The sequence below is a fragment of the Typopeltis vanoorti genome, chromosome 18 (assembly GCF_054136105.1).
Source record: "Typopeltis vanoorti isolate ZY-2024b chromosome 18, IOZ_Tvanoo_1.0, whole genome shotgun sequence".
Taxonomy (NCBI): Eukaryota; Metazoa; Arthropoda; class Arachnida; order Uropygi; family Thelyphonidae; genus Typopeltis; species Typopeltis vanoorti.
In genome coordinates, this window is record NC_143566.1 from 19,366,278 (window position 1) to 19,386,106 (window position 19,829).

Sequence of the window (19,829 nt, forward strand, 5' to 3'; positions counted from 1 at the left end):
GGTGAAGATTCAGAGGCAAGTGAGTGGTCTGTAGAATGTTCCCTATGAAGTTAGATTGATGGTGTGTTGATTGCAGAAGTTGGTTGATAACAGAAAAATAGGGGATAGGACAGAAATATTTAAGTTGCTTAAAGGGTTATAGGATTGATGCAAGGGAAATGTTTCAGCAATTGGCTCGAGGGACTAGAACAAGGGGTCATCCCTGGAAGTTGAATAAAGATGTGGTTAGTAGGGGTGTAAGGACTAGATTTTAGCTTGGAGAGTTGTGAATGAGTGGAATGGGTTGCCAGAGTCAGTTGCGAGTGCTTTATCTATTAATGGGTTCAAGGAGAAGTATGACAGATTGTATGGATAGTTTGGGTCTCTTGTGATGAGTCTTCAGACTCAATGGAGGTGCCCATACAATAATAATAATAATATTTCACACTAATAAGTGGCCAAAATTATAAAAAAAAAAAAAAAGAAAAAAAAAAGTTACATATTTTTATTCAACCAAAACTATAATCATACATAAAATATGCATATACATATACTGCACTTCTTGGCAAGGTCACACTTAAAACATTTAAAAATCACACACTACTGCTGCATTAATACTATGATAAGAAAACACACTTTATTAGAGCATCACACTTCATCTTTGACAGTGAGCTAATCTCATGGACATGGGATGGCAGCTGCACAAGCACACAGCTTAGAGGGAACATTACATATGACCATCCTCTAACATCTCTTTTACCTTATTAACTCCTTTTCTCTCATTCAATTCAGTTTGCTTCTGCAAATCAATTCCATTCCCACCTATCATTACACTTGTCATTTACTTAAATGCTTTCATTATTTTCATTCATACTCAACATTGTATAGTTCTTTTGGATAATAAAACTAAATGATCCAGCAAAATAAAAAGATCTCTATCATATTTGTAAACTTTTGCTATGTAATATGCACGTAACTGTCAGAATGGAAAGTAGGAGATGCTTTTTCAGTGAATATCTGCATCTTAATTTTTTTCTTAAATCTTTTATTTTAAAGATACTATTAATTTTTTTTTCCAAAAAAATATTTTGAAAACAAAGTACTGTATTATGTGCTATTGCCTTTCCCCACAAAATAAAAAAACGAAAGAAAGTATGTTCTCTGTTGGCTGGTTATGATAAGAAAAATTAGGAATCATCATACTAGTATTACAACATATGTGCTCCACGATTTTCATGTTTTATTTAACAAATTTTGTAACAATAAAAATCATTTCAGTTGGCAATATTAGTAGCGTTCTCTTCCTATCAAATGCCACACTACCAGTACACTAGAAGAGGAAATAAATGCAGCTGCTGCCATTTCCTGTCTACGATTATCTCCTCCAATAAAATCACAGTCAGTTAAGTTAAATCTTGCTATAGGGTGTGAATGATTTACTTCATGAATTTTTTGAAAATGTTTACATATTTCAGATGTTAATTTATATCTCCACAGTCTCCTGATTGTATCTACTGAACCATCAAGGGTCTGATTTGTTAACAGTTTGGCAACATCTTGTATAATATCCACCTGTTTGAGACCTAGTTTGAATTTATCTAGGTCATCTTGCCATGCTGTAAATGATGGTATTCCATTTTCTGCTGCTTGAATTATTAATTCTCTCAAACATCTAGATCCCCATCTTTGTCTTAATTCAGGAAGTTGGACAGTAATAATTTTTTGCAAGTTTTGACAAGCTAGCTGAATTGCAGTGGCCATTTCTGATAATGAAATCTTGCCTTCTATACAGTGTTGCCGAAAGTGACGTGCTAGTACTAATGAAAAACACATAGCTAAGCCTGTTGTCCCTGAAAGTTCAGCATCAAATCCAGCTTCTGAAGGACACATTAAGAGGGGACAAATGGTGCCCACAGGACTCGATGGAAATAAATCATCAACCCAGTTATCACAAGATACAGAAATCTGCTTCACATAGTATATAGGGTTAATATTGGGCCGCTTTCTAGCTCTTAGATCTCTCTCTGCAGCCTGACCTAAACCTGCAAGTTCACGAATATCATGTGTAGGAAGCTGGATGGCTGTTTTATAAAATTCAGTTTTTGGATTTTTCCTATGATATAATCCTATATCATACAACCATCTCCTATAAAGAACTGCTGGATGATGTTGTTCATCTCGGTCGGCATATGCACATCTAAGCATTCCCAAAATGCAACGGAACTTTGATGATTCCATTCTAATCCACTCTTCTCCATTATCAAAACTACAGTGATGTTTTGTAGTAGATATTTCTTTGGCACACTGTTGAAGAAGTTCTAGTAGCCATGTGCGGGGGTTTTTAGCTGTTGGAATAAATCGTAGACATGGCCAGAGACCATTACACCAGCAAACAGCAAGATTGATCCAGAGTGTAGAAGACAATGTTACCTCTCTTAATCTGCGACAAGTAGCACCTAAGTGAAGAAGATCAAAGGGACTGGTCAGAAGAGTACAGATGTAATGTAGAACAAGATCTGGAAGATCATCTAGGCTGTTATTCATAGTTACTGTTCAGTTTTCTGAATGTTCATTAAGGCTTTCATCATGTAAGTCTGATTAAACTACATTGAAATATAATAATATTATTATTGAAACTATGTGAAAGATGTTTTTTACACATATTTTAAAGAGACAAAGCAATAGTTTATATCAGGTATGAAGTCAGTAGTTCTTGTTATAAAGATTTATGAAGAATAACACTATTGACCATGATTTACAATAACTAACTTCATACTGTTACACAATCTCCACACATTGGAGATAAACATTTAACTACCATACCTGCCTTGGCATGATGCCAGGGCCAATATCAGCATTGTTTAGTCATGTGAATATGCTGGCACCACTCACATTCTACTTGTCAACACCAACGAAGTTATTTGTGATAGAAGGGGAGCTTGCCATGACACTGAACACTGACTTTTGAACTATCCTATCAGATACTCTCCAAGCTTTAGCAGTCAGAGAATTTCGTATTCAGATGTGCCGACTCTTTAGAGTCGGCACATCTGAATATGCTAATCTTTTGAAAAATTACACAAGTAAGCACAATAGGAAACATAATGTCCTCCATCATCAAGCCAGAAGCAGTTGTGTACTGTCTCGTGGCCATAACTGTACACTTATACAAAAAAATATTTTCATATGTTATAATTGAGATTGAACAAGGGATTCTCAGCCTTCTACCAATATTGCTAACAATAACAGATTGGATGAGAATACCTCATTCAATCTGAACTGCCAAAAAGTAATCTCTCTCTCTCTCTAATGTAAGGAATATGAAGCACTAGAAATGAAAAAGAACAACAGAATAGAATTATTAAATCTGATAAGGAGAGAATGCCACTATAGTTCTGAAGCACCATGATCATCATCCTAGCCTTCCCATCCGTTCCTTAGGATGGGTTGAGCCCCCCCCCCCCCCCTAATGAGGGGCTCACAACGAATTAATGCAGCCAGTTCATTGCTCCTCTGCTGCATCCCCTAAGGGTGATATTTGTGACTAATCCGTGTGTTTTCATGGGACCAGTTTGCCTGTTCTGGGGGACGAAAAACCAGAGTTTCTGGGTGAAATCTCCCACACACATCTGCATGAGACTGGCTAACTCACCTTTTGTCGAAAGAGACCAGATAAAGGTTCCTCATGTCACTGATGGGAATCAAACCCAGGTCTTTCCAACCAAAGGGCTTTGTCTATATTGACTGAGCTACGGAGGCTCCCACCCTGATTACATATTAAAATTTTCCTCTTTGCTTAAAGATAGCTCAACCTGCCTTCTGTTAGTCTTTGATTCAACTAGTGCATAGATCAGATCACTTAATAGGCTCCTTAAAAAGGTCACCTTCTGGCCAATTGAAATTACTAATAAGCTAAAACCATACTATTCTAGACAGCCCCTCCTAATCCCCTGATATACAGACTACCAAAAATCCACAACAAGAATGTATCATTACACTCAATAGTACATGGCAATGTTTCACCCACATACAAACTAGCCAGAGTGCTTTCCCAATATACTGTCAACACCCCTTCACACATAAAAAATCCCACTTTAAAGCTAGCATAGAAAACTCCACACTCCAGCACAATACAACAAATATTTCAAAAGATTAATTTAGTATATTATCTCCTCTCTGTTCACCAAAGTCTCACTTAAAGACACTTTAGACCTTATTCAAGCTGAATTTCCTGCTGATATCTGAGCCTTGTTTAAGTTTGCTGTTTATTTGGCAAGAAAAATACTACAAACAGTCATGGCTCTCTGCTTTCTTCTCCCCAATCCTCCAGGAAACTTCTTTGTGGAAACCTTTGAAGAGAAAACATAGCCAAACAATAGGTTCTGCATAAACCTATTGTTTGGCTATGCTTTGTGGATGATGTGCTCTCCATTTGGCCACATGCTCTGCAATTTTTTTTAGCATATCTAAACCACTAATATTCCAGGATCCAGTTCACCTTAGAGAAGGAAATGTCTCTCTCTCTCCCTGGATACTTTGATTACACTCCAGACAGATGGACCTCTGGCATTTTTAATAATACCAACAGTATGAGATTAATAAAAATCCTACGTTAACAGGGCACAGTTAAGTAGTTCTGATAATAGTACCCACTCCACTGAACTTGCCCACATTTGCAAAACTTTCTTAACTAATGGCTACAATCTCCACCATATCCAAAAAATATTAAAACACCAAAATCGCCCCCCACCCTCTCCATAACAGAGACTACACCAGAACTATCACCATTCCATATATCCAGGGCACATCTCAAAAACTAATAAAAATCTTTTAAAAAAAAATACATTCTTACAAACTGGCATCCTTTACTACTGCACCAAAGACCAGCAACAGATCCTAAACCTGAATGGTATTTACCAGGTCCCTTGCTATTGTAAACTATCCTACTACAGCCAAACAGTCAGGACAGCCAACATCAGAGAATTGCCAAACACAGACTATACCCATTTCCACTATTACAGCCAGTCACGACTTGCTGACCATGGTTTGGACACCTACCACAGGATACACTGGAAGAAGGCCACTCTACTCCATAGTGGCAAATATAAATACGAGAGACTGGCCAAAACTCAATATATTTGGTCACGACTCTTGTCATAAATTTGGGGAGCTTTCATCACTTGTACTTCAAACCAACAGCAAAGGACACCCACATTTTATGACTTGACACTCACTTTTAGTTGTCATGCTTCAGCCTCATTACTCAGCATATGTTTGCATGCACATATCATTTTTTAACTGTGTTCCCTAATGATAATGATTTGACTTTACCAATATATATTGAAAATATTACTTTATTGCAGTTTTAGTATACTTAAAAAAAAATCTGCTAACACTTTTTCCCTCCTAGGGAGTAGGTGATTTCATTTTTCCCACTTTTGGAGACTGAGGGGCTGTCAGGCTCCACCATTAGCCAGTCAGAGATAGCTGGCCTAAGGCTATTACTAATTTTAATGGATCTAGTGAAGTGAGTATGGCAAACAAGTGCAACCATCTTGCCATTTCCAATGCAGCATACTGTCTGAAATAGTGTGGGTATTATGGTTCCAAGAGGGAAAAATCCACTTATCCATGCCAGAGATCAACTAACTTGGGAAGAGATCAAGGAAAGGGTTGAAAAAGTTCCTCTAGTCAGTGACTAAAACTGAACTTGTCTTTATTTGAGCAGCCGAGCACTATGAATGCACATGCCATTTCCACAGGGATGCACAGGCCTTTAAATTATACTTGCCAAAAAATTATATTCTTGTTTAATCCTGTATCAAAATGTGAAGTATCTTCATGACTAGGCTACTTGTATATAGAAGCTGATGACTTTACATGAATTGCCTTAGTATAAGTGGATTCTATGTATTTAAGAGTAAAGAAATTATTATTATTATTATTATTACATAACACCTCCAGGGAGCCCAAAGACTTATCGATATCTTCCTATCCATACCAGAAGTAGAAAACCACCATTCAGGCTGTACTGGAATATCATGTAGTGATGGTGAAGCATGTGCTAGATGATCTGAACAGTATGTCATGATGTTATTGCACATACTAAGTTTGAGCACATCTAAAAATATATTGTTCAATAACATAACTGTCTATTTGGGGGGAGGGCTGTATTTTGTAAAATGAATATAAATCAAATACAGCCAAAATTCATGCACTTACAAAAGAAACATAAGAAATTCTAAAAAAAAATTCATACACATTTAAAAATGCTCATAAATACTTTATTTCCACTTGTAACATCTTTGCACATCTCTTTTCAAAGAAACCAACAGTGGTCACCATCATAATTACACTCCAGTTTCACTGGTATATTTGCTCTATCACCATGTATTCTTGAAGCTGTTCAGTCTACTTGTCACTCATGTTATTTTCAGGAAGTGAATCTCCTTTTCAAATTCATCTTTTAAGACCTTAATTTGAGATCCAACAAATGTGGCTTCTCAAATTTGGCAACTGAAATTTTTGAAACTAGGTGCTGGAATGTAGGCCATTTTTGACCTTTTAAACTTTGGAAGCATTCACAAATTAGCACCAATCTCTTGGCTTATGAACTTCATTTTTCTATAAAAACTATCTGCATCATAGAAGAAACAAATTCTATTTTGTCTCAAAATAGGAAGATCTACTATTGTTTCAATTTCTAAAACAAATTTTCATTCCTGGAACTAATAAATTCCATTGTTGAACATCAAGTCAAAGCAGTTTGGTTTGGATTAATTAATATCTCTAACACGTGCATTTATTTCCTTTTGTTCAATCAGGTGAGATTTGTTAACAACCTCATAAATTCTTTTATCCGATGATATCTTCCTATCCATACCAGAAGTAGAAAAACCACCATCCAGGCTGTACTGCAATATCATGTAAGTGAAGCATGTGCTGGATGATATGAACAGGTATGTCATGGTGTTGCACATACTAAGTTTGAGTACTTGCTTTTTTTTTTTTTTTTGTGGAGAGGATGCAGGTAAACCAAAAGAACAGTGTTACATAATATTCTCAACCTCAAATCAAAAAGATCACGTAACATTTTAACATCCCAAAAGTCATAGCATAAGATATCTATTAATTATATAAAACATTCTACAACAATTTCTTTACTTCTTTTTCTACAGCCCAAATCAAGCCTTGGCCTCCTGGCTGGAATTGTTGCCTCCAACTTTTTTTTTTTTTTTTTATATGGGACCTTACTTCTCCAGTTTGGGCATTGCAATATGATGTTGCTATCTTGACTAATGATATCTATCCATCTTGTTCTCTGTTTTTCCTCTTACCTTTTACCAAGAATTTCACCATTTATAGTCTTATTAAGAAGACTGTCATTTTCCATATGAAAAACATATTCTGCCCACTGTAACTTTTTTTGAACTTGATCATACTAGATACCATAGGTTCTTTATATAGTAGTTGATATATCTCACTGTTATATCTGATCCTTCAGAGACCATTATCATTCACTGGGCCAAATATTTTTCTAAGGATTTTTCCTTCAAAAGTCAAAATTAAATTTGCCACCCTCACTGTAAATATTCACATTTCACATTCATGGGTAACAATTGGATGAATTAATATATTTGTACTTTTAGTCTTCCAGTGGATAGCTTTTTAGCTAAATACAGTACAGAAGAGAAAAATGAAAAGCCTGATTACCCATCTTTTGATTCTGCACTTCTATCACCTCATTTGGTTAGCTTATGATCATTACTCCTAAATATTTAAATTGTTCCAATTTTTCTATTTCAGGGTTCCCAATTTTCACACAACTGGTAGTTAGATTTTCCTAGTATTAATAATTAATATTTTCCTGTGCCTTCTGTTTAATTCCTGACATGATATTAATTTCATCTGCATGCGCTGCAGTCTGCACTGATTTATTTATTAGAATGTCTTTAGTATATACTGCAAAGATTAGATAATGTATTCCAGAACTAAGTTGAAAAAAAATATTGGTGCTAGACTATCTTCTTGTTTTAATCCTTGAGTTATTGGAAAGGGATCTGTTAAATATCAGGCGTGGCCAACTTCAATCTATACGAGGGCCAATATATGATGAGTGTAGCGTTATGGGCAGCACACTTTTAGACAGAACTTAAATAAAAATAAACTCTGCATTTTTTCAAGGCAATAGTTAAATGTATTGAATTACTATTTTTGTTAAATCATTTTACTACTGGGAGACCAATATAAAATATTTGATTGATTTAAATATAAGTTGTTAAATTAAATTTAATTACATATTTCTGGTTTTTTTACATATAACACAACTTAATGAGAACACTATGCGCGTTCACGTGCGGCAACAAGTTCATCAAAGTCGATTTTCAACAGAATATTCAATACAAAGACTCCACCAGAAAAAATCAATCAATTAAAACAGTATCTCTTTTCAAAGATCACATCAGAGTAACTGTTAAACCAATTCAAACTGTTCACAGCCACTTGAGGTCTCCTAGAGATAGCACACCTTTCTACAAATATCCGGGAGTATATAGAATTCCATGCCCATGTGGTTTGGCCCCACATAAAAACAGACAAACTGTGGATTTGAGGTTAGAAAGAAAAAAAGAACATGTTGCAAGTTTGACCATGAAGAAAAAGCCAGATCTTGTTTGACCAACAATACTTTTAATATCAATCATGCAGTTGATTGCAACCTTTCAACCATGCCTTATGTAGTAGAAAAGAACTTTTATTCCAGACTTCTGATGGAATATGTTACAGATCCAATTGCACAGATCACTGAATAAAAACCAAGGACTGATACTGAATTTACCTATTTCTATTGTAACTTCTCAGGTTTTAATTGAATTTGTCATCTATATATTTGTACAAGTGGCATCACATGCCTATTTCAGTTAGGTGTGTTGTCGTGGCTTATGCAACCTGCGCTACAAAATTCACTTCACTTTGACCCTGTGATTGCATTTATATATTTGTACAAGTGGCATCACATGCCTATTTCAGTTAGGTGTGTTGTCGTGGCTTATGCAACCTGCGCTACAAAATTCACTTCACTTTGACCCTGTGATTGCATTTATATCAATGTATGAAAGTTTTACGAGTGTATAGCATATTGATTGGTCTAATGCAATTAATTGTAGGATAACTTTGCATACTTTAATTTATCAATTAATTATAACCAAATCTGTGCAGTCAGGGACAATGTGTTTGTTTTAAGATATATTAGAAAACAATAATGAAGGAGAACACTATATTTGGTTGGTATATTTGAATTACTCAAAGGTGTAAAATTTGGAAGAAGTGGATTAGGCTTACCTCCTTCAATTGCAATACTCTTTCCCATTGTAAACATGGGCAAAAAAAAAGTTATAAATTTATCAAAAATTATATATTAAAAATTTGTCTATATTATCTATAAAAACTTGCCTACCACATCAGTTCACACTTCATACACACATAATAGATGAAACTCAGAAAACAAAAACAGCAACTCATGACAAATGACAACATTCAATTCAATTGAATTGGTTGACACAATAACCAATCTCAGCCCCTAGGTGCTATTGTCTCAGAGCTAACCCTGCCTCGCCTTCTGAGTGGTTTGAAACTACTAGAACGCTAAGAATTTGACCTGCTGCGCCATTTATACACCTTTTCAAAGGGCTCAAAGGTGTATATATTTTGAATGCACATCCAAGCTATAAACACAAATATGATGCAGTGTTTACATGTCAAAACGTGTCCTCTTCATAAAGCATTAGTATATTATGTTTAATTTTAGGAATCACGCAAAGTCTGGAAACAATTAGGGGGTCATTAACGGGAATAAATGCAAAAATATATCAGTGATATTGCGATTCGGTGGATCAGCTACCGCACACCCAGAATATTTGCCCCTGATTTATAGTTTTTGATGTTCTTCACCCTGAAGAAGCCACTTCTATTTTAGGTAGTAAAACAAGTTCATGTATTTTATTTAATGTAATGACTAAGGAATTGCTGTTTTATGAATCATTCTAGTCATAAAACTTTCTCTATTTAAATTCTTTAATAAGTTCTTTTTTTCTTTTTCTTTTTTTTGAAAACTGAGTGCAATTTTTAAAAACTATCAATATTGTAACCATGCAAATGATTACACTAAGTTGTGTAATAATACTTTATTATTTAAAAATGTTGCATTAAATTTGTAACATACAATGTGTGTGTGTGTGTGTGTGTGTGTGTATCTGACATGCAAGGGTTGGTTAACTGAAGGGTCATTGTTTTGAAGGTTGGATAAACAATAGATTAATATATACACATACTTGAAAAGAAGTTAATGGATACTGTTAAATTGTGAATGAAGATATTTTGTATGTTTTAATACTTCATTCACATTAACATAATCCACCATGTTATCAGCAAGACTTGTAAATATTATTTGTAATATATTATTCACATAAATGCTTTCAGTTTTGTTTGTTATTAATTAATAATTTAATCTTAGAATATGTAATAATAATGAAAAGGCTATATAAATATGTCATTCATTTTATTTAGTGTATTCTGTAAAATTTATTATAAGAAACTGTATGTATGTAAATTTAAATGCATATTATATTATTATTATTAAACAAGACCTCATGGAGTCAAAGACTCATCTGGGAGGTCATAAATTGTGATATATCTTTTATTTCTGTATGTAAGCGTGATTTTATGTAATTCTTCTGATTGGATTTGATTGGCTGCTAAAGGAGAAACAGAGCTTGTTTTTAGTCAGCGCATGTTTAGAATGTGAAAGGCAATGTATATGGAGAGAAGCCAGTAGATGTAAGCTGAACTGGTTAGAACCGGATTTTGGCAGGAAGAATGAACGTATTTAATTGGAAAACGAAAGTAAAGAGGAGGAGAAGCATTCAGGACAGCAAGGAGAGAAGTAACGGGTGGCAGTAAGGGGATTTGGGAAATGCCATAAATAAATTAAGAAAGCACCGGGAAATTAATAGGCAATTCGGAATATTTCTACTGAATTCTAAAGTTACGATGGATTCCAACTGTTTTGAGGAAGAATAGTGCAAAGCTGAATTTAATGCATAGAAGAGAATAAGGAATAAGTAGATTACCTAAAATGAGTGCATCATGACTTGTGAAGCTCTATGTTTAATATTTCAGTTATTATAGTGAACATTTCTTTTGAATAGTGTTACTTCAAAGTAATAGTTAACTGCAGTTTTAAGTTTACCTATAGTGAATCCAATGTGAAAAAGGTGTAACCCGTTAACATTAACTGTGGCGTTCTACTAAAAAAAGCCGAAGTATGGAGCATTAAAGTGTTTCCCCATTGAAATGATAACTGCCTCATAATTAAATTAAGTGTTTGTTGACTAAGAGAGAATTAGAGAATTCTAACTTAAGAATAATTACTGTAAAATTCTGGAACATTGAACTGTGTGAACCATTTTCAATCATTCGGAAGAATATAGAATTGACAGCTGAATGTTTAATGCCTAATGTTTTATGTTTGTTATGAGTATTTGAACTAAGTTGATGTATAAAGGAATTGAATTATCTCATTGAGTAGAGACAAGTTGTGATAATAGTATTTAAGCGTTGGAGAATAAGATCGGTAAATTTAACTTCAATCTTTAAGCCAAACCGAGAGACTACTAGTGTCTCAGAGATATTTTGAATATTGTTCAATTAAATCATCTTGCTTAGAAAATTATGCTTAAATGTACATGTTCTATAACCCTGTATTAAATGTTTATTTTATTGAATTCAATTTGTTGTTTGCCTGATTTTTCTTCATAGCACCGCTCATAAAATTTATTCGAACCTTGCGGAAGCCTTAAATGATAATATTAACCTTGACCTGTATAAAGTGAGATTGCAAAAGTTAGTTGATAATTGATTCCTCTGTATTATATAGACTAATCTGAATATAGGGTGGTGCAGTATAATATAAATTTCCTTATATTCGGATCAGTATCAATCAGCATCTAACAAAATAAAAATGGAATTTAAAGAAATAAGAATAGATCCAACTAACCAACATAAATGGATCAGTTAGCAAGATAGGACGACACAACAACACCTACCCCCATGGGCAAGGTGCACAATGCCAGGTAACAAGTTACATATTTGTAGCAGGTATAAAGTGGAGGAATATGATGCATCCTATCATATAAATATGATAGGATGTCATGTCAGAGGCCTATCTCTTTGGCAAATTATTGACAAATTAGACCATCTCTGGTCAACAATCAGTGATTCCATACTGAGATGAAAGTGCAAGAAGTGAACTGCAAGTGCTACCCACCATACTCAATGAATGTGACTGTAGGGTACTACAAAGGATAATATGTAAAAACTGCCATTTGTAAGTTGACATGTGAAATACAAATCTGCACAAAAGAATTAAGAACTGAGGCTCACAACATGGGTTTCCATGGTGGGACCACCATATGCAAAGTTTAACATGCAGTGTTGTTCAAAGAGCATGTACATTGGGACATGGAAGCTTGGAAAACTATGTTATTGAGTGACAAATATGCTACACAATCTACTGAGCAGATGGACTGATGTAATGGATGCCCAGTGAACATCTCTTTCCAGAGTGTGTAACCCCACCTATGAAATTTGGAGGTGGCAGTGTGACGGTATGGTCCATTTTTCCTGGGACATCTGCCTCATAAGTCCAGGACTTATGAGGCAGATGTCCTCATGAATATATTTAAACATTATATGCCTATAGGAAGAATGGTCCAAAATTACCATTGATCGTTATCATACACTTGTGGAAAGTATGTCCAATAGGATTGCTAAAGCTATCGCAGCAAAAGGAGATCCTACAACTTAAGGTGGGCACCATGGCTGTCTCTCTCTCTCTCTCTCTCTCTCTCACACACACACACACACACACACACACACACACACACACGTGTCCATGCGGTTGTTTTGGACTTCTTTAATTATCTTAACCAAAATCTATCTTGGGTATATTCTGTGGTTCAAACCTAAAAGTGACATGAAATTAATACTAAATGTTAAACTTAATACATGCCACCCTTTTTTTCAATAATTACTATGAATCACTAATTCAAGTCAACTTTAAAGAAGTCTTACAATGTTGAAGAAGCCACTTTGCACCTTGGTCCCCTATTTCACACAAAGTGATGAAAGTGTGCAGTTCTTACTGTACAAGTGATGTGAAACTGCTTAACATTCATCAGCCCATACACACACACACAACAATAATCATCCAGTTTGTTTTACAAACTTGTCATTAAATTCCTAATATGTAACTTCAAGGGGTGTACAGTGCTAGTACTACATGAAATATTTACATTATTAATAACTTCCTATCAGGGTGCTTAATTATCAAAGCTATATAACTGAGAGGAGACCTCCACACAGCCTTTAAAGGAATGCTGAGAACCGATTAGGGCTTCTGAAATAATGCCCAATCCTCACCATCTCGTTGTGCACCCTGTTAGGTATCCATCTGGATACTGAACAAACGAGGATGGGATGGCAATTTGGGATTTAGCCAACAAAATTGTATTCTTATTGGCTTAAACCAAAATAAAAATTATGGTACAACATGACAGAATTTCGTGCTTGGGCGTCACATGGTTAAACAAGGCCCCCTGCTGTTTTTGCCAGGGAACCAGGGCAAACAACAAAATGTCAGCTACTGGAACAAATCCTTAAACCAACCCCAACTCAACATCAGAGTTCAAGATCGATACTATCAACGTAAGAAGACTGAATGGCAAAGAGGTGAAGCTAGCTAAGGAATTGGATAAGTACCAGATGGACATAATAGGGGTGATGAAACAAAAAGACAAAAACTGGATATTTCTGAGCAATAAATACAAAATGTTATATTCAGTACTAAATACGAGGCTAATCTTCTTGAATGGCAGGCAGTCTCAAGTAGAGTGATGTGGGCAAATATGAGAATGGCGAACTAGACAATGAGACTTATTTGTGCTTATGGTGCCTCAGAAGGTTCTACTAAGACAGAAATAGAGGAATTTTTTGAGGCTTTAGAGAAAGCAACTGACACAATGAAAAAGTGTTGGGGATCTAAATAGAAGAATAGGAAATGTCAGACATACAAAAATATTTTGGGAAAATTTGGAGAAAAGAGCAAAGCCAATATTAATGGCAAATACCTGTTGGATTTCTGCTCAGGACATGGACTGGTTATTACTAATACAATTTTCCAACATAAAAATGTGCACAAATTCACATGGAGAGAAGAGGCAAGGAATAAGAAAAGTCTCATTGACTACGTTATTGTTGATAGTGATGTTTTCTCCTTGATGCAGGACACAAGAGTGTACAGAGGATTTGAAATTGGAAGTGATCACCATTTAGTCTTGAGCAGGATAAAATTGAATTTCATATTGAAAAGAAGAATATGTAAGAAAGTTTTAAAGCAAATAAAAGTTGAGCAGCTCTCAGATGTGAACTGTAGACTAAAATACACAAACATATTTGAAGAAAAAATGAAGGAGTTTGAGAACAGGAACCAAACCATGGAGATTCAGTAGCAAGCATTGAAGAAAACACTGATTGATTCAGCCAGAGAGGCATGTGGTGAAGTTGTCTGCAAGGATAGAATAATCAGAACTCCATGGTGGTGGGCACAGGAAGTGAAAGAGGCAATGAAAGAAAAGAAGAAAGCATGTCAAAAGTTCCTGGCAAATAAGTCAACTTGTGCTCATAGAGAATACAGAGACAAATGTAAGAATGCTAAACACTGTGTAAAACTAGCTAAACAAGTCATGGGAGGACTTTGGTGGGAACATAGAAAATAAATATCAAGAAAGTGACAGGATATTATGAAGGTTGTTGAAGAAGCTCAGAAATGGAGGAAAGCGTGCTCTAAAAGGAATCAGAGATGATAAAGGTGACATGAAAACGGGAGAAAAAGATATCCTTGAAGTATGGAATAATTACTTTGAAAAATTGCTAAATGAAACAAGCAGTGATGACAGCACAGTGGTAAAAAACATCATCAGATATTTTTTACCACCGACCAGGCATGCAGTTAGGAATATATATCTATACTTGGAGTAGAAAAAGGCATCAAAAGAATGAAATGTGGAAAGGCAGCAGGAGTAGATGATATTCAACAAGAAATGCTCAAGTATGGAGGTATAAAAGCGGCTACACTGCATAGTTCAGAAGGCACGGACAGAGGGACGAATGATTGGAGTAGAGCTCTAATAGTACCCATATATAAAGAAGGGAAATAAAACTGAATGTGAGAATTACAGAGGTATTTCTCTAATGAGTGTTCCTGGTAAGATATATGCAAGTATACTTGAGAAACAGTTGAGGATTGTGGAAGAGAAGCTTGGTGAAGAACACGCTGGATTCAGGCCAAATAGAGCCTGTCAGGATCAGATTTTCACTTTTCGACAGATAGCTGAGAAATCATGTGAATATAACATAGATCTGTATTTCAGTTTTATAGATCTAGAAAAGGCATATGACAAGGTGCCAAGAGAAAGAGGAGCTATTCGAAATGCTACAGTTATACAGTGTCAATGGGGCATTATATCAAGCAATACTTAGTCTTTATTTGAGTTGCAAGTCAGCAGTTAGAATTGAAAGAAGTACAGGAAGATAGTTTAATGTTAAATCTGGTGTCAGACAAGGATGTACATTATCCCATCTGTTATTCATTATCTATATGGTTCATATTATGAAGGAAAGTGGTATTAAACCTGATATCAAAATTGGAGATGTTAATCTCAGCACTTTGCTTTATGCGTATGATGTTATACTTCTAAATAACTCCGCTACAAGTCTGCAAGATTCTCTGACTAAATAACTGTTGTAATAAATATGCTATGAGGGTCAGCACTAAAAAGACAAAGACAATTAAAATAGGCAGAAACATTGAAAATATCAACTGCATTGTGAATGGAGAACCTATATAACTAGTAGAACATTTCAGCTACATAAGCATGATTTTTAGTGAAGATGGTAAATTAAATATGGAAATAGACAACAGAATCAACAAAGCTGGTATGGTGGGAAGTCAACTGAATAAACTGATGTGGAAGAAGAGAGAAATTAGCCAAAACACTAAATTAGCTGTATATAAGACAGTATTTAAGTCTATTTTAACTTACGGATCTAAGAGCTGGGCCAGAAGTAAAACACTTGACCAAAGACTAGAGACAGCAGATATGAGAGTCCTGAGAAAGGCTAGGGGCATGAACAGATGGCATCAATGGCAATATCATATTAAAAACAAGAATATTAGGAAAGAACTTGACATTGCCTGCATCCAGGAATGCATTAGCAGAGCTAATCTCAGGTGGTATGTCACTTAAAAACAGAATGGGAAAGGAAAGATTAGCAAAACAAGTGTTCTCTGCCAGGTTGGCAGTTAAAAGACCGAGAGGAAGACCAAGATATAGGTAGATTGATACAGTAAAGTGCCTTAGAAGACAGAAATATCATCATCGTCATCAAATTCCTGCCATGTACCATCAAGGGGTGTACAGGATATGATAGTACTACATGAAAAATTTACATCATTACTAACTTCCTATCTACAATTTTCCTCCAAATCAGTATGTTACTTGTCAAGACTCCAACATTATCAGATCTTATATTTCTATCGTCTAAGGCACTTTGTACTGTATCAATCCACCTATATCTTGGTCTTCCTCTGTCGTTTTAGTGCCAACCTGGCAGAGAACACTTGTTTTGCTAATCTTTTCTCTCCCATTCTATTTAAGTGACCATACCACCTGAGATTAGCTCTGCTAACGCATTCCTAGATGCTGACAATGCCAAGTTCTTTCCTCATATCCTCATTTTTAATATGATATTGCCATTGATGCCATCTGTTCACGCCTCTAATCTTTCTAAGGACTCTCATATCTGCAGTCTCTAGTCTTTGGTCAAGTGTTTTACTTCTGACCCAGCTCTCAGATCCATAAGTTAAAACTGGTTTGAACACTGTCTTGTATACAGCTAATTTAATGTTCCGACTAATTTCTCTCTTATTCCATATGAATTTATTCAATTGACTTCCCACCATACCAGCTTTGCTGATTCTGTTGTCTATTTCCATATTTAATTTACCATCTTAACTAAAAATCATGCCTAAGTACCTGAAATGTTTTACTTGTTCCACAGTTGACATTTTCAATGATTCTGCCTATTTTCATTGACTTTGTCTTTTTATTGCTGACCTTCATACCATATCTATTACAACAGTTATTCAATTTAGTCAGAGAATCTTGCAGACTTGTAGCGGATTTATTTAAAAGTACAACATCATCTGCATAAAGCAAAGAGCTGACATTAACATCTCCAATTTTGATATCGTGTTTAATACCACTTTCCTTCATAATGTGATCCATATAGATAATCAATAACAGAGGGGATAATGTACATCCTTGTCTCACACCAGATTTAACATTAAACCATCTTCCTGTACTTCCTTCAATCCTAACTGCTGACTTACAACTCAAATAAAGACTAAGTATTGCTTGATATAATGCCCCATTGACGCCATATAACTGTAGCGTATTGAATAGCTTCTCTCTCTTGGCACCTTGTCATATGCCATTTCCAAATCGACAAAACTTAAATACAGATCTTTGTTATATTCCCATGCTTTCTTGACTATTTGTCGTAAAGTGAAGATCTGATCATGACAGCCTCTATTTGGTCTGAATCCAGCTTGTTCTTCACCAAGCTTTTCTTTCACAATTCTTCTCAACCGTTTCTCAAGTATACTTGCATAGATCATGCCAGGAACACTCAGTAGGGAAATACCTCTGTAATTCTCACATTCAGTTTTATTTCTCTTTTTATATATGGGTACTATGAGAGCTCTACTCCAATCATCGGGAATTTGTCCCTCTGTCCAGGTTTTCTGAACTATGCAGTGCAGCCACTGTAAGACTCTTATACCACCATACTTCAGCATTTCTGGTCGAATATGATCTACTCCTACTGCCTTTCCACATTTCAAGCCTTTGATGGCTTTTTCTACTTCAAGTATGGATATGTATTCCTGACTGCATGCCTGGTCAGTGTTTTTTACCACTGTGCTGTCATCACTGCTTGTTTCATTTAGCAGTTTTTCAAAGTAATTACTCCATACTTCAAGGATATCTTTTTCTCCCATTTTCCTGTTACATTTATTATCTCTAACTCCTTTTACAGCACTCTTTCCTCCATTCATAAGCTTCTTCAACAACCTCCAGAATATTTTGCCACCTTCTTGATATTTATTTTCTATATTCTTGCCAAAGTCTTCCGATGACTATTGTTTAGCTAGTTTTACACAGTGTTTAGCATTCTTACATTTGTCTCTGTATTCTCTATGAGCACAAGCTGACTTATTTGCCAGGAACTTTTGACATGCTTTCTTCTTTTCTTTCATTGCCTCTTTAACTTTCTGTGTCCACCAGGGAGTTCTGATTTTTTTATTCTTGCAGACAACCTCACCACATGCCTCTCTGGCAGAATCAATCAATGTTTTCTTCAGAGTTTGCCACTGAATCTCCAAGGTTTGATTCCTGTTCTCAAATTCTTTCATTTTTTTTTCAATAATCTTTCTGTATTTTAGTCTACAGTTCACATCTGAGAGCTGCTCAACTTTTATTCGCTTTAAAACTTTCTTACATGTTATTGTTTTCAATATGAAATTCAATTTTATACTGCTCAAGACTAAATAGTGATCACTTCCAATTTCAAGTCCTCTGTACACTCTGGTGTCCTGCACCACGGCGAAAACATCACTATCAACAATAACATAGTCAATGAGACTTTTCTTATCCCTAGCCTCTTCTCTCCATGTGAATTTGTGCACATTTTTATGTTGGAACATGGTGTTAGTAATAACCAGTCCATGTCCTGAGCAGAAATCCAACAGATATTTGCCATTATTATTAGCTTTGCTCTTTTCTCCAAATTTTCCCAAAATATTTTTGTATGTCTCATAATCATTTCCTACTTTGCTATTTAGATCCCCAACAAGGACCAACTTTTCCTTTTTATTGTGTCAGTTGCTTTTTCTAAAGCCTCAAAAAATTCCTCCACTTCTACCTTAGTAGAACCTTCTGTGGGACCATAGACACAAATAAGTCTCATTGTCCAGTTCCCCATTCTCATATTTGCTCACATTACTCTACTTGAGACTGACTGCCATTCAAAAGATTAGCCTCGTATTTTGTGTTGAATACTATGGCTACTCCTTCTTTTCCTTGATTGTCATTGCCTGAATATAACATTTTGTATTTATTGCTCAGAAAGATCTCACCATTTTTTATCTTTTTTGTTTCAGTCACCCCTATTATGTCGATCTGGTACTTATCTAATTCCTCAGCTAGCTCCATTTCTTTGCCATTCATGCTTCTTACGTTGATAGTACCGATCTTTAACTCTGGTGATGTTGAGTTGGGGTTTGTTTTCAGATTTGTTCCAGTAGCTGACTTTTCGCTGTTCACCCTGGTTCCCTGGCGAAAACAACGGGGGCCTTGTTTAACTAGGCGATGCCCTAGCCGGCATGAAATTTTGTCATGTTGTACCATCATTTTTTATTTTGGTTTAACCAATAAGAATACAATTTGGTCAGCTAAATCCCAAATTGCCATCCCATCCTTGTTCGTTCAGTATCAAAGTAGATACTCAACAGGGTGCACCACGAGAAGGTGAGGATTGGACATTAGGTCAGAAGCCCTGGTTGGTTCTCTGCATTCCTTTAAAGGCTATGTGGAGGTCTCCTCTCAGTTATACAGCTTTGACCTTTAAGCACCCCAGACAGAAATATAAGATCTGATAATATTGGAGTCTTGACA

The 19,829-nt window shown here is 35.5% G+C and overlaps 1 protein-coding gene across 1 annotated transcript in view; it reads right to left on the bottom strand.

Annotated features, from left to right (window-relative positions):
- Positions 1-470: 470 nt before the first annotated feature.
- Positions 471-19,829, bottom strand: part of LOC150096520 (uncharacterized) — a 47,682-nt gene continuing 28,323 nt past the window's right edge. The window contains exon 2 of the mRNA XM_090408184.1: positions 471-2,582. Within this exon, the coding sequence (XP_090264310.1) occupies positions 1,267-2,523 (1,257 nt within the window). The 5' untranslated portion in view covers positions 2,524-2,582 and the 3' untranslated portion in view covers positions 471-1,266. The remainder of the gene's footprint in view (positions 2,583-19,829) is intronic.